At 42.3% G+C, this 17,233-nt stretch overlaps 1 protein-coding gene across 3 annotated transcripts; it reads left to right on the plus strand.

Annotated features, from left to right (window-relative positions):
* Positions 1–1,790: 1,790 nt before the first annotated feature.
* PRNP (prion protein (Kanno blood group)) lies at positions 1,791–17,157 on the plus strand. 3 transcript variants are annotated; one of them, XM_019733786.2, is made up of 3 exons: positions 1,841–2,100; positions 4,846–4,927; positions 14,739–17,157. In XM_019733786.2, the coding sequence occupies exon 3, from the start codon at positions 14,749–14,751 to the stop codon at positions 15,517–15,519; it is 771 nt and encodes a 256-aa protein (XP_019589345.2). In that variant the 5' UTR covers positions 1,841–2,100; positions 4,846–4,927; positions 14,739–14,748; the 3' UTR covers positions 15,520–17,157. The 3 variants fall into 3 exon arrangements, with proteins under 3 accessions (XP_019589346.2, XP_019589345.2, XP_074173269.1); XM_074317168.1 differs by having other exon boundaries at positions 1,841–2,096; XM_019733787.2 differs by lacking the exon at positions 4,846–4,927 and having other exon boundaries at positions 1,791–2,100.
* Positions 17,158–17,233: the final 76 nt, after the last annotated feature.

The following is a 17,233-nucleotide window of genomic DNA, read 5'->3' on the forward strand; positions in this document are numbered from 1 at the left end:
CCACTGAGAGATGGGGGTCTATGTCCCCTGCCCTTGAATCTGGGTGAGCATGTGACTACTTTTGTCAATAGCATACTGAGGAAGTGATATTATGTGATTTCTCAGACTTGGTGTGAAGTGGCAATGTAGCTTCCATCTTGTCTGCTGACGCTTGGGGTCCTAAGAAGCCATGTAAGTCCATCAAATCCGAGACAGCCATGCAGGGAGGAAGCAAGGCCACATGGAGAAGCCACGAGGAGGTACTCTGATCAGCACAGCTGTTCCTCAAGTCCTCCCAGCCCAGGTACTAGTAATGCAAGTGAAAAGAGCCTTTAAGTGATTCCAACCTTCAGCTATCAAGTCCCCCTCAGACTTTAAGTCTTCAGACATCACAGGGCAGAGTCAAGACCCCACTATGTCTGACTCTCTGGCCCACACAATCCACAGGCATAATAAAATGGTTGTTTTAACCACTAAGTTTTAGGGTGGTTGCTCCATAGCAGTAATAGCCAGAATAGGACATAGGGCAATTCCTTTTGGTTCCTTCATTTCCCCCCTAAGAAATCCTCTGCCATTTGAGCCTTTTCCTGATGAGGGAAAAGGGGTAGTGCATTCAGCCAGTAGACACGGGATTCTTTTGGAAAAAAGCTGAGTTTAGCATCTTCCAATCAAGTTTTACAGAGGCCCTCCTGCCAGGAGGAAGCCAGCCCCTTACCCACTCCCAGCAACACCCCAGCTCAGGACTCAGAGATGCTGCACTACCCCCATTTCACCTTGCAATAAGTCATCTCTGAGGAAAGAAGGTAAGGCTCTAAAAGTACTGTCAACATAATCATTATGTAAGACTGATGGATAGAAAACAGGCAGGCATTGCTGCCCAGGGCTCATTTCTAACAGGCCGAAATCCACTTCTGTTACTGAATCATCTCCATCCTGTGGCTGTGCTTTCCAGACCTCTCATTTCCCCCCGCCCCCCATCAGACCTTTCAAGCCCCCACCCACTTTCATATAAACATCCTCTTCACTGTTTCACATCACTCTGCTATATACAATTCTTCTGGCTTCTCCTTACCCTCACCACGTGTCCCCTCCCACTTGAGTGATGCCCCGGGATACAAGTATTTAATCTAAATCCTATTTCCAATGGGTGTCTCAGTATTCTTAAACCTCTTTTCTTACAAGCTTGGTGGAGACTTTTGTCCATAACCAGGGGACTGGATGTCCCATTTTGCCCAGGACAGCCCTGGTTTATGCCAACTGACCTGGCTTAATTAATTTTGGTGCCCCCTTCACTCTCAAAAGCACCTCAATATGGATAATAATTTTATGGTCCTCCTAACCCTACCACCTGTTCTTCTATCATTTCATGTATGGCCATCCTTTGCATGAGACAGACCTCTAACTTCTTAGCAGGAATAATGAGCAAGAACTCACCATTCTGTTTCATATAAGATATTCCAGATAATGTGCAGAGTGGACTTGTTAAATGAAGTGCATTTTTAATCATAATCTAATTCATCTCTTTTGCTCATTAATGAGCAGAAACTGAGTAAATGAAGGAACAGGTGATGGCCAGAGTCCTTTCTAGGCCTCAAATATTAGTGATTTATATGAAAATCTATAAATATTGAGCTCAATCAAAGGTAGCAAAATTTTTGCCTCTTTAGAAATTTCTGATGACCAAAGTTCCAGAAATTCCCTAACCTTTCATTTTCTCGAGTTTTTCATTATGTAACCGACGGAATTGGGGCTTTGGGCCGAATCTCCCTTTAAAGATGATTTTTACAGTCAATCAGCAACGTCAGGGAGTGATGACATCAGCAAGCGGTATCTACTGACAGAAATGTTTAAGCGAATCTCAACTTGTTTTTTCCAGTGACTCAGACAACCCGGCCCTGCTTGGAGGACCAGCACCTCTTCAAGTAAACCCGGTGAACCGCCCGCGGCTGCGACAGGAGTGCAGGAGCCGCCTGGTTATTGGTCCGCGCGCCGACCTCCACCCACGAGCGCCACCGTCTCCCTTCTCCGCCCCGACACCTCCTCCTTGGCCCTGAGCCTCGCTAGTCCTCCGCGTCAGTCGCTGACAGCCGTGGCGCTGCGAGCTTCTACTCCGAAAGGCAGGTAAACAGCCTCGTCGCCCTTCCAACTCCCAGCGGGGGCCGGGGGCGGGAGGCCTGAGAACTGGCGGGCACCGGGGCGCCGGGAAGGCCGAGAGTGAGACCCTGGCGCCCGAAGGCCGACCTTGACCGTGGGGAGGGGCAGGGGGCTTTCTGGTGGGCGCGTGGCGCTTCGGGCCTTCTCGTGTGCTCGTTGGTTTTCGGATGACGCCGCTAGGTTTTGCCTTTCTGGTTAGGAAAGCTTTTATTCGGAATGGGGGCGGGGGCGCGCTGGCCAAGCCCCCTCGGGAGGGATGTATGTGGCACCGAAGTGTCTAATCGCCCCCCCCCACGCGTGTCCACGGTGGGAGTGGGATGGGCGAGTCTCAGAGCCAAAGGGGCTGCGGGTCTAAAGAAATGGGGGTGATCACCTCGCGCTAACGCGGCCAGGGAACACGGGGAGGGCCACTGCGAGCTCCGCTGGGGCGCTGGGTGAGGCGCCGGAGGCCGCGGGTCTCCTGGCTCCGCGCCAGCTAGCCGTCCCTTGGAACCGGAGGGCAGAGGCCGGGGCGAGGACAGCGATGCCCCTTGGCCAGGCTCTCTCTGCCCCTCTCAATACCCAGGGAGTGCTCGGCGCAGGGGTGGGGGAGGGGCGCCCGCCGGAGACCAGGGCCTGGGCTGGAGAGGAGTCCCGGGGCGCCTCGCCGCCTCGGTGCTCTTCGGAAAGGTGGCCTCGCCCGCCATCCACTCTGCCAGGGCGGTCCCTGAAGAGGCATCCTCCCGCGGGGCTCTGGCAACCGCCGGAAAACCCGCACGGGCCTCGGGACTGCACTGGGAAGGGTCTCGGGGCGGCCCTTCCCTCCATTCGTGGTCCGGGGATGTCTAGGCCCCCGGGGACAGAGGGTCTCCTGTGCGTCCCAAGTGTGGCTGACCCGCTGGCTTCGCTTTTTACTTTCTTTGCTGACCCTCTGGAAGGAGAGAACTCCGCCATCTGGGCTGTTCCAAGGGAAGGGATTCGGGCCGGGCGGCGTCCCTCAAAGAACCATCCTCCTCCACCTGTGCGGGGGAGGCCTTCATGTTCGTTTATTATACCGTGGGGAGAAATCTATTTTTACTGTCCTTTTTAAAAAGTTTGTTCTTTATAGTAGCTATAGCAAACGGATTTTTTTAATCCTTAGCCCAACACTACCTCATCCATCCTCACCATCTCCAAGCTACTGCTTTCTGTTTTTTATTTCATCTCCAGATTCAGACACAACACAATGCAGTTTCACTGCCCTGGTGGTAATTATCCTGGCCGCGGTATTTCTTTGTACTTAGAGCATCAAGGTTTAATACCCACTTCACCACATGACTTGAGATGTTTCCCTTTTCCTTGCGAAAAACTGTAGGTAGCATAGGATTAAAGATTTTTACTATTCGAAGTATCAGAAAAAATAGGACAGAAAATTGAATTAAAATGTCAGACTTTTGAAAAAAATAACAAATATCTCAGATCTAAAGAAAAAAATCACCAGAGAAAAGGAACACTTTTACCTATACGAACACTGGGGCGCTCTTACAATTAAAAATAACAAGAAAGGAAAGAAAGCAGAGCTGAGACGTGATTTGTATATTATTTGTGTATGATGCAAGTTTTTCATACTTGTGAAAGGAAAATATCAAGATTGTAATAGATAAGTGGCAAAATGAATCATTTACAGAATAAAATACAAAATAAAGCAAGTCTGGATTATCAATTTATATGTATTAACAACAGTAATAGTAACAGCAACCTCTGCTGGAAATTTGCCCTGAAACTTGCATATTCAATTGTCGGGGGAGGTGGCAATCCTTTCGGGTTAGAAAGATAGCTCTGCAACTAGGTTGGTCACTTTAGACAGGTTACCTAATGTCCTAGTCCTCCTTTTGTCCATTCATAAAATAGAGGAACTGATACCTACTTCCAGAGTTTGTTAGAGATTAACCATCTATGTACAACTGACCATTGATATATATATACCTTTATTCTTTTCCTAGTCACACCCCACTGGGGACATTGTGAAGAGGTACAAACTTTTTGTAAAGCAATCAGGTGATTACACATTAAGAAGTTAAAAGTTGTGATCCAGAAACTCCACTCCTGGGACTTTACTTGTAATGGAAGAAATAAACAAGAAACAATTAAAAAATAAAAAGCCCTATGCAGACACATATTTGGGGCAGAATGACCTAAAATTAGAACCAACTGGGAAACAACCTAAATATGTAACAGCAGAGCAGTAGCTAAGAAATCATGGCACATTAACTGAAAAGAACATTATGTAATCATCAAAAGCCATGGAAACTGTGATATATGGGGAAAAACTGACGTGTCAAAGTGCAGGTTACTAAACTGTATCTACTAACATATGTGAATGCATGTGGAAAATCTGAAAGGAAAAAGCAAAACAAAAGTTTTAGTAGAAATTATAGGTGATTTTCATTTTCTTTTTGTTCATATATTGCTTTACTAAATAATATAATTTTTTAAATAGTTCACAGATCTCAGTTGTTTAAATGAAACATGACACCGAGCTCTCCTTTCTGTGTGTGAAAGGAGAGCTCAGTGTCATGTTTGCTTCTTTTTTAGTCGACCTCATTTTTTTTCCCAAATATTTTCCCTTTTTTTCTTAAATAGATTTATTAGTGGTTTATATATTAAGTGGTTTACATATATTAAGCTTTTCTTTTAAGGAATCAGATCTTAGATTTATTTATTAATTCTAGGTTTTTTCTTTTTGCTTTTAAGGACTCCTGAATATATTTGAAAACTGAACAATTTCAGCCAAGCCAACAGATTATCTTCCCGGAGGCACAAATCCAGCTTAGATGTACGTAGCCTTGTGGCATCTCTTTGATCTTATGATGGTTGAAAGTCCCCAATTATCACCAAAAAATGAAGATATGGAGAGGCTGTGATCACAAGCCTCTGCTCTGGAGGCCACTGGGTCTATATATGTAACTCACACCTGTTATATCATCCTTTCTTGTAAAATCAGCTCGATTTTGCAGAGAAAGGGCCACATTTTTTCTCTAGAATCATGCTGAATTACATACGGAAGCAGTCATTGTAAAAATAATAAAATAATAGCATAAACATTTCTGCACCAAATTAACACCGAAGATGACTGTCAACGAACTGACAAAAGATTGTACGAGGGGGAAAGTTTTCCAAGCTGTAGTTTTAATGTACCTAGTTCATTCTCCCTTTTCGGATCTCGTTGCCTCTTCAAGGCAACTATATCAGCTGTGAACTGCCTCATATGAAACATTCAGAATGTGCCTGTATCTAACTTGGTGATGGCATTATATAGTCATCTTTGAGTGAATAGTGTGTACAACAGTTCTTACAGTTGGGAAAATTTTTCTCGACTTGTTCATCTTTCTTCTGTTGGTTGTGTGATCACGTCATGGGAGGTGCACCTTTTTATGAAAAGCATTATAAATGCTGTTAAGTATAGGGCTTCTGAGCTCTAAAGCGTGGCCAGAAGTGTACTTCCCTGGCTTTATGATAGATTCCCAAATCCCATCGCTAGATGCTCTCAGGCTGTTGTTTTGGAGATAGGCTCCAGCAATATTGCTTTGTAAAAGCTCTCCGGTGATTCTGAGGATGGACCAGGTTGGGGGCCCTTTGCCCTGTTCAATCCAGGACTGGGTCTTAGAGTAGCAGTGAAAAAACCCCATCCCAAAATGTTTTGCAAAATTTTGTATTTCTTGCATCAGATTCTTTAAGGGGCAATGGCCTCAAAAAGATTAAAATACAGTAGTCCCGCCTTATCTGAAGTTTTGCTTTCCATGATTTCAGTGGAAAGTCAACCATGGTCTGAAAATGTTAAATGGAAAATTCCAGAAATAATTCATAAGTTTTGAATTGGGTACACTTCTGAGTACCTCACTTCATCTCATCATATAGGCATTATATAATCTCACATCATGAAAGGTGAGTACAGTACAATAAGCTATTTTAAGAGAGAGAGAAAGAGCACATTTGTGTAACTTTTATGACAGTATATTGTTATAATTGTTCTATTTTATTGTTGTTGTTAATCTGTTACTGTGCCTAATTTATAAATTAAACTTTATCATAACTGTGTATATATAGGGAAAAGCAGCATATATAGAGTTCAGAACTATTCTGCGGTTTCAGGCTTCCCCTGGGGGTCTTGGAATGTATCCCCCACAGGTAAGGGGGGGACCTACTGTAAGACAAATAAGTTCTGCTTAGCTCAGGAAAGACGAAATTTCCTTAAGGCAGTGGAAGAAGTGGCAGAGGCTGTTTGGTGCCACTTCACAATTTAACCAATTAAGTTTCAGGTTATAACATGTTCAGAGAATAAGAAGTTTGGCCCCTGGCACACAACCATTGGGCAAGTTCCTACCAGCTCTGAGTCAGTCCCTGTGTATACGTGGAAATAGGATGATTGGGGTAATCTGTGAATCTTTTTGTACCTTCTCTCTAGTTCCATTGCTGTGTCATTCTGCTCATGAGTCAGTGTCACATGGTCTTGTTTATTGTAGCTTTACAAAGCTTTCTAAATATCTGGCAGGCCAGTGTGCCCTAGATTTTCTTCCTGTTCAATAGTTTCTTCAGTCTTGCTAATTTTGAGTATCATTTCGTCGTGTTCTTTGAAATCCCCTTTGAATTCTGACTAAAATTGTGTTGACTTTATGGATTACTTGGAAATGAGTTGGTATCTTTCAGTATTGGTTTTCCCAACTAAAAATGTATGTCTTTCTCTTTTTTCTAGTCTTCCATTATGTTTCTCACTAAGACTTTATGACTTTCCTCATTTTAGTACTATTTATTTTTAGGTTAAACTCTAGATGTTTTGAATTTTTTATTGCCATTATGAGTGGAATGTTTTATCCATGCTAAATCTTCTAATTTCAATTAATTTGGAGACTCACTGTTTTGTTATATGCCAGCCTAATGAGCTCTCTTATTTATTCTAAGATGTTTTATGTTGATTTTCAAGATAAAAAATCATAGTTAGTTAGAACTTCCATAACAATCCATAATATGTAATACTGCAGCATTCTTGTGCTGTTCACTAATTGAATGGGAATGCCTTTCCTTTTTCAATTAAGACGGGGTGTGGGCTATCTGTATGTGGTGGTGATGCTTCATGATGGAAAGGGACCACCTTCTAGTTCTATAGACACTATCTTAACAGCTTAAACTTAAAAAATCTGGAATGGATGTTGATTTTAATTGAAAACTTTTCAACATCTGCAGAGAATCTTTTTCCCCCCTAACCTATTCAAAGCTTTCATGATTTTGAGCCATCTTTATACTCCTGAAATAATTCTTATTTGTTGCAGTGTATTCTTCTTTTACTAAACTGTTAAAATTTGTTTGGTGGTACTTTTCTTTTAGATTTTGGCACCTGTATTGCTGGAGACTTGGTGGCTAAGAGTGAGAGTTCTGCGCTTGAAATACTGGGATTTGAATCTTGACCTTTTATCCTCTTGGCTATTAACACTACTTCTCAGGTGAAGATACTCAGATGTTTATTTCTACTAAGTTCTAGATCCTTAAAAACGATTGCCTAAATTGATGCTCTCACTTGGTGTCTCATAGATGTTACAAAATTAATGTGTCCAAACTAAAACTCTTGGTTTGCTCTCCCAAGCATGGCCCTCTACTAGATTCCCCTAATTTGGTAGGTGGCATTGCCACCATTTACCTGGTCATGAAAGCCACAAACCTGGTTAACTCTCACTCCTACATCCACTTTATCAACAAGTCTTAATTGGTTCTTTCTGCAACATCTAATTTATTCACCGTCTCAGCAACATCGTCACCATCCCAGGCCACACCCCCATCTTCCTGCAATTGTTTCTTAACTAGTCTCAACATTTCCTTTCTTGCCCCACTAAATTTTCTTTACACAACAGTCAGGGTGAGCTTTTTAAAAAAATAATCCTATCGTGTTACTCTCCTAAGTCCCTTTAATGGCTCCCCACTGCACTCAGAGTAATATGGAAACTTTCTCTACGGTGCAGGAGGCCATGGTGATTTGGCGCTCACCCACTCCAGTCTCATCACGCCACCCGCCTTCTCTCTCATCAGGCTAGAGATACATTTCCTTTTTTGATGCTTGAACCCACCAAGCTAAATATCTTATGCATCATTCTATCCTCAGCTCCTAGCACAATACTAGAACCTTAGAAAACACTTAATACATATTTATTTAATGAATCAGTAAGTTATACTGTAAACATTACATTATCATGTGTAATTTTTGACAACTTTTTTCCTCCATTTCTTCTATGGTTATTGATCAATTCAAGTTTCTATTTCTTTAAAACCTGGCACATACTACTTATTCCATAAATATTTGTTGAATGAATTCTAAAGTGGATATTTGTAATTTATATTTTAATAGAAAGGCAATCCATCACGCAGATTAATTCATATAACAGTTGTATATAGTAAGTTGGTACCCATTTAAAGCCTATTCTTCCTAAGGAATCAATATGGAGCTGTTGCGTTCTCTAGTGGTATGTGTTTGTATGTGTATTACATTTTTAAATAACTTGATTTTATTTAGAAATTCCATATTTTTCTAGGTTTTATTTCTTAAATTCTACTTTCATCTCTATTTCTTTTTTATAACTATGATGCTTTATTTTTGAAATTTTGTCTTTCTGTTTTCTTTTTTGAGTTCAATAATCATTTTATTTATTTTCATTCTTTCTATTCAATTACACCACCCATACTCCTTTGATAGTCACGTGGGTTCCTGTATTCTCATATCCCTGCCCTCTTTTTTTTTGGCTAGCCTGATAAATCGAAGTGGTTTATCTTTTGTTTCTTTTGTCTCATTTTATCTGAGTCTTAATGTTTTTTAAAATATATTTTCATACCCTTTTGGGTTTCCCTCTTATGTAAATTATCAGTTTATATATTTTGGCTGTTTTTCTATTGGAGTTACTATCTCTTATTGCTTTGCAAGAATTCCTTGTAGATTCTAAAAATGAATCCTCTGTTGATCTTAAATACTACAAATGTTTTTTTACCATTGTGAATTCTTTCTATTATTTTGTCCACAGTGTTCTTCGTAGCATTGAACAAGAATCCTTAATTTTTATGTAATAAAATTCTTCAATTATTTGCCTCGGGGTTTGTACTTTTGATTAAAAAGTCCTTCCCCCACTCCTCCTCCAGGTCACTTATATTTTATTCTTCCAGTGTTGTATTAGGCCTGTAATTCGTCTATAATCCACCTTTGCATGTGGCGTTAGGGATCCAGTTTAATTTTTCTCTGGTTTCCCAGAAGCATCTACTAAACAAACCTTCCTTTCTCCATTGATTTGTGGTGCCCACTTTATCATATATCAGGTCCCCATTAAAGTATATGTACATGGGTTTATCTCTGAACTTGACGGTCTGCTGTCTTTGGTCTGTTGGTCTGTTCCTAGACTTCTACCATCTGATCTTTATTACTATAGCTGTGTAGTAGGATTTAATGTCTGATACAGCAGATTTCCTCCTCTTTTCTCTTTCCTTTTAAAGTTGAGTTTGCTATTCATGGACGTTTCTTTCCCCTTGTGAGTTTATTGAACTCCTCAAAAAATCCAGTTGGAATTTTGATTGGCATTCTATTGAAATTATAGGTTCATCTGAGGCTAATTGACATCTTTATACTATGTTTCCCTGAAAATAAGACCAGGTCTTATATTAAGCTGTGCTCCAAAAGATGCATTAGGGCTTATGTTCAGGGGCTGTCATCCTGAAAAATCTGTTAGGGCTTATTTTTGGGTTAGGTCTTATTTTCAGGGAAACACTGTAATACTAAGCTGTCCTGATCAAGACCATGAAAAACTTTTCCATTTTTACAGATCATCTTCGATGTTCTTTATTAGAGTCCAAAGCTTTTTCCCCGCCCCAGTCTTATTTTCTCTTCGTTAAGTCAATATCTACATACTTTACAGTTTGGGTTGCTACTGTGAGTATTTTATTTCTTAAATTTTTCTCTAGTCAATTATTGCTGGTGTAGAGAAATGCTGTTGATTTTTGTAGGCCAATCTTGTATCCTACAAGCTTGCTGAACTCTAGCAGTGGGTCTCATATTACCTCTGTTGAGTCTGATGGATTTTCTATGTAGCTGATCACATTAATTGCCATTAATGACAGCTGGAGCTCTTTCCTTGCGGTTCTTAATGCTGGTTACTTCTGGCGTTAGACAGAATCTCCAGTCCTGAGACAATGGACATCCTTGTCTTATTTCTGATCTTAAAGGGAATACGTTCCAATGTTATCCATTAAGATATTTGCTGTCTTGTTATATAACCTTTATCAAGTTCGGGGAGTTTCTTCTCATTCCGAGTCTTCTAAGAGTATTTTTCATAGTGATAAATAGGTATTGACCTTTATCAAATACTTAATGTCTTGAAATGTACCACAACCTGGGTCCCAACCTGACCCTTCACAGAGGGTATCTTATATGCATAGTGTGATAGTGCAGCCAGGGATTCAGAAACCTAGTCTCCATTCCCAGCAATTTCAGTAACTAGCACTGTAATCACAGATACGTCATTTGACTTTTCTGAATCTTGGTGGCCTAATTCGTTGAGTGAGAGGTTTGGATTAAATACTATAAGATCTTCCTTATTTTATCACAAACAGAAAGAAGTCCTTCTGTAAGGTCTCATGTAAGTTTTGAGTCCCTCTTATTCTTAGCAATGCTTCTCTACTTCAAATGTAGTTGTTATTGTTAATGCTTTTCATAATGAAATGGTGCTTTTGTTCTTCTCAACTGATTATAAAATGATCTAGTCTTACTATATTCTATGCATATATTAATAATATAGAGACTATTCTATCCAACCGCATCCAGTATTCAGTTTTAAAGTACTGATCCGCAATGCACGCCCATGGCTTTGACACCCTACTACATACCTGTAGCGCCAGTCCATCACCATTCTTCAACTCCAGACTCACCACGCTACCTGCATACTGGTATCTCTTATTCCACATGTAGCTTGACAACAGCATTGCCAAAGCCAAAGCCCTCATTTCCTCCCTGCATATCTCCACCTTCTGCATTTTGCCCACGCAGCTGCCCAGTCCAGATCTGAGTGCCACCTCGATTCTTCATCTTTCACCTTCCACATCAAATACCAAGCTTTCCAGAAGCTACCTTCTATATCAAACCATCTATTACTCTCCATCCCCTGGCCAAGGCCATCATTTCTTCTATCTTGATCACTACAGTACCTTTCTAACTAGTGTCTGTACTTCCAGTCACACAAACACAGAATCCCCAATCTGTTCTCCACAAGGTTCTTTTTAAAATAGAACCCAAAACTCTTCAGTGGTTTCCCAGTGCCTTCAGGATCAAGTCCAGACTACTTAACATGCCTTATAGTTAGGGTGACCATATAACCTAGCATCCAAACGGGGACACTCTTGAGAATGAAGGGGGCACTATTAATATTAACACAGGAACAGCAGGTGTAAACTCTCCCAGGCAAGACAGGATGCGCTCACCTTGTTTATGAGGCCCTCTGTTACCTGACTCCACCTGCCTCTCCACAGCACATTGAAGCTCCACTTTCATGAAACCCTCTGGGATCCCCAGACTTGCCTCTCTCACTACGTGTCTCCACTCTGAATGCTCTGTGGCCCCACCCACCTCCTGTGTCTGGCTCCCTGAGGACCAAGTCCTTCTCTGTACCTCTTTTACTATGTCATGTCATCGCCTGCTCGTGTGTCTTGTTGAGCTGATAGAGCTGTAACTCTTATAACCTTGAACGAAGCATGTTCAAAGCCGGACTCAGTGTTGCTCCTCTTGCAGCCTCCTCTTCCTCCTGCCTCAACCACTTCAGGTAACATCTCCATCCAGCCAGAGTCTACCATGGCACATGAAATAAGTATTTATTTAACTGAATTGAAGATGTTAGACAGTTGGCCATTGCAGAAAGAATGTTTTGTAAAATCATAAATATACGCATAGATCACTGGAGATATCCCTTGTAGCTATTTAATGGTTAGCTTGGTTATTTCTAATGCGTTATAGACGTTTTCATGCACATCCATTCATCAGCATTTCCTTTGCATGTCTAGGAGTCAGGCACTACATGCAGGCACTGGGGACACCGCTCTGCACAGTAGAAAACTCCTGCCCCAGAGGAGCTTACACTCCCCTGGAGTAGAACAATAAGCAGACAGTAAACACTAGATGCCAAGTAGCATTACCGCTCAGGAGAAAAATGAAAGGCAGAGTAAGGGGATACAGTACGGTGCTGATTTAGATAGAGTGGTGTGGACACCCCACTGATGTGACATCAGAGCAGAATAGAGCCCTGTGAGGAACTGGAGGAAGAGCCTTCCAGGCCCCAGGAGCAGCAGGTGCAAATGCCCCAAGATGGGAAAGTGCTTGTTGGGTAGAGGAGCCAGTGGCGGTCCCGTGGGGCCCAGCGGGCATGGTCAGGACTTTGGGCTTTATCCTGAGCATGAAGGGGTGGCCAGGTGTGACCTGTATGTGAAAAGGCTCTCTCAGGCTGCTGAGCACAGGACACACAGTGGGAGCCTGGGCAGAAGCAGGGAGGCTGACTGGAGGCTGTTGAAAGTCTCCAGCCAGGAGAGACAGAGGCTTCAACTAGAATGGTGGTAGTGTTGGAAAACATGTGAGAGGTTTTGGATTTAGGATTTATTTTCAACGTAGAGCTGGTAAGATTTGCTGATAGATTCGATGTGTGCTGTGAGAAAGAGAAAATTCAGGAATAACTTCAGGATGTTGGCTGGGTTTGGCGCTCACTGGGGTGAATGAAATAGTTGTTGACATAAAACCCCTTTCAGTCATGAGTTACTGACTGAGTAAGCCTAGCCTCTTTCCGTTCCATGAGGTGTGTGAGCAGCATGGAGGCCAGGAGCCAGGTACCATGAACAAATGGAGAGTAGGTCAGGAAAGCAGGCCCACAGAAGACTGGAGTGCCAGGAGATGGGGGTGCAAGATCAAGGCCAGTCAGCATGTTCTAGGACCCTGCCCCTTCAACCCCCACCCAAAGGGGCCTCCAGAAATCCTAAATCGCATGATCTGAGCAGTTTAACTTGGCTTACAACTTTCAAATATACTTTTATTTGTTTATCACCACCAAGATATTTAAATAGTGGTAATAAAAACATGAACAGAATGTTAATTCATTTCTGTTTCATCGTTATTCTTCTGGATATTATCCAATTTAGTCTTTAGCTCTGAAGGTTATGAAAAATAATTTTTCTAGTACATGATGCCACTTTTATTTGAAGATAACTTAGTGCTGGCGATAAGACTAGCATCAGCATTACTGCATATACTATTTTTGGTTTTATGGCACATGACATTTTGGAGCATATGGTTTGATGTTGTATACAGTAGAAACTGTTTAATAATCATTCTATTGTGTGTGTTTGAGCTCTGCCCTCAGACCCAAGCACCCAGGGTAAATGATATCTTCAGTCTGAAAGGAGATTTTTAATTGGATGAGTATACATTCTACAAAGGGTCATAAATTATCATCCAGGATATTTGGTTTGTTTGTTTTCTCTTAAACTGTACTAGCCTTTTATATAAAACGTGTTTCTTTTGTACCAAAAATTAGAAAAAAAGGTCACTCCTAAACCATTACATGCTGAACTAAAACTCATTCAATGAAGGAATGACAGCAGATCATTTTGAACACAACCATTCGTATCCCACTTTGAGTTGCTCCATCTGTCTATTCATCTATAGAGAGAAAGAGGAATTCACAAGTGGCCTTGCAAAATCCTGCAAGTTTCTTGTTTCAAAAAAAAATTTTTTTTTATATTTCTTTGAGGAAATTCTTGTTGGCATTTATATGTCCAGGGGATATTAATTCCCTCACTTAACAAATATGTCCTGTGTGCCTGCTCTGTGCCAGGCACTGCCCTAGCGCCTAAGGAGACAGCAGCAAACAAGAGATTCATTTCCTGCATACATTCCCACAGAGAATAGAAGACAGGAACCAGCTATTTACAAAGTTATTTCATTACTGCTGCACCCACCTGGGGGTCTTCCTAACTAGACATTAGACTCACAAGACTTCCAGAGGGGCCACACTAGGGTCCTTGAGTTGGTCCACCCAGCAGCTCAGGACTTGTCACTACCCTCAGCCCCCACAGTGACTGCTCAGGTTTAAGGGCATGAGCTTTGTATTGGTGGGTAAAAGGTTCTCCTTGGCGTAGAAGCCCCAGGTCCCACAGAATCCAGTGTCCCTTATAATAGCCCGATGGGCACAGCTTGCAGGGTCCCCACAAGAATGTGCCAGTTGCGAGAACCACTGTTCTAAAGAAGCCCAAACCTATGGCAAACCCACCAGGTATTTGTAAGTTTTCCTAGTCCAATTGCCATTTTATCAATGAGAGGTTATTTTCACCATAAGCAATGTCGCTGGCACTCAGGTGTCCAGGAAATAGCCAGAAATTATCTTACAGTCAAATTTGTCCTTAGAGAAGGAGAAAGCATGTGTTAACCCTTTATGTATAGTTACTTTTGTCATAGTGCTGCAAAGGAGAAGTACAGAGTGAAGTGTGTTTATGACGGAGTATGACTGCTGTACGTTCATTCATTATGCCGCAAATGTTAAGTGGTTTCAGCATAAACATAGCACTCTGACACCCTCTTCATTTTGCAGATAAGTCATCATGGTGAAAAGCCACATAGGCGGCTGGATCCTGGTTCTCTTTGTGGCCACTTGGAGTGACGTGGGCCTCTGCAAGAAGCAACCAAAGCCTGGAGGAGGATGGAATCGTGGCGGGAGCCGATACCCAGGACAGGGCAGTCCTGGAGGCAACCGCTACCCACCCCAGGGTGGTGGCGGCTGGGGTCAGTCCCCCGGTGGCGGCTGGGGTCAGTCCCACGGTGGCGGCTGGGGACAGTCCCATGGTGGCGGCTGGGGACAGTCCCATGGCGGAGGCTGGGGTCAAGGTGGTGGCACCCACAATCAGTGGAACAAGCCCAGTAAGCCGAAAACCAGCATGAAGCACATGGCAGGAGCGGCCGCGGCTGGGGCAGTGGCGGGGGGCCTTGGCGGCTACATGCTGGGGAGCGCCATGAGCAGGCCCCCCATGCATTTCGGCAATGACTATGAGGACCGTTACTATCGTGAAAACATGTACCGTTACCCCAACCAAGTGTACTACAAGCCCGTGGAGCAGTACAGCAACCAGAACAACTTTGTACATGACTGCGTCAACATCACCATCAAGCAGCACACTGTCACCACCACCTCCAAGGGGGAGAACTTCACCGAGACCGATGTCAAGATAATGGAGCGCGTGGTGGAACAGATGTGTATCACCCAGTACCAGAAAGAGTACTATGCCTCTCCCCACAGGGATGCGAGCACCGTCCTCTTCTCCTCCCCTCCAGTCATCCTGCTCATCTCTTTCCTCATTTTCCTAATAGTGGGATGAGGCCAGCCTTCTCTTTTCACCATCTTCTTCATCGTTTGCCAGGTTGGGGGAGGGGGATCTACCTGCAGCCCTTTAGTGGTGGTGTCTCATTCTTGCTTCTCCCTTTGTCACCCATAGGCTAATACCCTTGGCACTGAGAGCACAGGGAAATACAGCACAGGCCTGGTACGCTATGTATTCAAGCCCCGTTTGATTGAGTCTTTCATGGGCCAGTGTGAGTGCCAGACTGGTAAGAGTATAACAGCAAATAATCATTGGTTGATCTAGGCCTCTTTTTTGTCTAGTGGCAATGGATTGAGGCTGAAACAATTCTCACAACATACCTTTGCCTACACACCTCCAACTCCTTCCCCAGCCAGAGCTCAGTGCACTAATGCCCCATCCTAGTTAGCAGTGATTTTTGTAGCAATTTGGACACACTTTCTCATTCATTTTAAGAGAGCCTGACTGCATTTCCCTGTTTAAACAGCATTTCTATCAAATTTGGAAGGAGGCCACATTATGTTCATTCAAATAACAAACCTAGAAATCCTTAGCTCTTGGGCCCAGGCTGGGCCCACTGGAGAGCATGTGCGCTGTGTCTGCAGAGAACTGTGACAGTGTTTTGCATTTTGCAATACAGGTTACACAGCAGCTACTATATCAAGAGTAAATATTCATGCGACATGAATATTCATGCAAGAATAAATATTCAGTAAATATTCGTGCAACATTTTAATAGGGAATGAACATCACATAATAGGAAAGGCTTCTGGAACTAAAACTATCCAACATTTGGGAGTGGAGCCCTTGGAGAGTAGATGTTGAAAGCACCTACATGTGGCATTCCTTTCTTTAGTAACATACACTATAGATAATTAAGGCAGTTAAAAATTAAGTTACTGTCTGGACACCAACAACTTTGTTCGTTTACTGGAAATGGGAATGACTTTGATATTGGGTAAAGCCAGGAGATTTTAACATACAGGAAGCGCAGCTGTAAAAACTCCATTCTCAGAATATTGTGTAACGAAGAAAATGATCCGTGTACAAAGAAAAATGCTTGCATTTCTTCATTGCTGTCTCACAATTGTCAAAAACCAGAATTAGGTTGAGTCCTTCGTTTCTGTAATTGGCCTTTGAATCAAAGAACAGGGAGTCAATCAAAAACAAAAACAAAAAACAAAAAAAAAACCTTAGGTTGGAACACCTCAGAGTGGAACAAGAAATTCTGTTACTGTTATTTAAGTGAGGTAAAATTATTCCCTGGATTGTTCAATATTGTCATCTAGTAGATCTATATTACTATTCTGCAATGTTATTGGCTTGCATTGTGGGGGTATTCAGTGTAAAAAATATATATATACTACCTATAACAAACTTAGAAATTTTGGTTAGAGCAGTTAACATCTAAAGTATCTAATGCATTAACCTGTTTTGTAAGCTACTAAATACTTAATATGTGGGAAACCCTTTTGCGTGGTCCTTCGGCTTGCAACGTGCACTTGAATAGTTTTGTATAAGGATCCAAAGTTGTCTTTGAAATATGCATGTACTTTATATTTTCTATATTTGTAACTTTGCATGTACTTGTTTAGTTGTATAAAAAATTTATAAGTGTTTACTATCTGACTACAATTAAACAGGAGTTGAAATGCATCTTCTGTGGATTTTGCAGTTGTAGTCACTAGAGCACGTCACCTCCTGCTGGAGGCCCCCCGGGTGCTTGGGGCTG

This window comes from Rhinolophus sinicus, linkage group LG13 (genome assembly GCF_036562045.2).
Source record: "Rhinolophus sinicus isolate RSC01 linkage group LG13, ASM3656204v1, whole genome shotgun sequence".
In the NCBI taxonomy this organism is placed as follows: domain Eukaryota; kingdom Metazoa; phylum Chordata; class Mammalia; order Chiroptera; family Rhinolophidae; genus Rhinolophus; species Rhinolophus sinicus.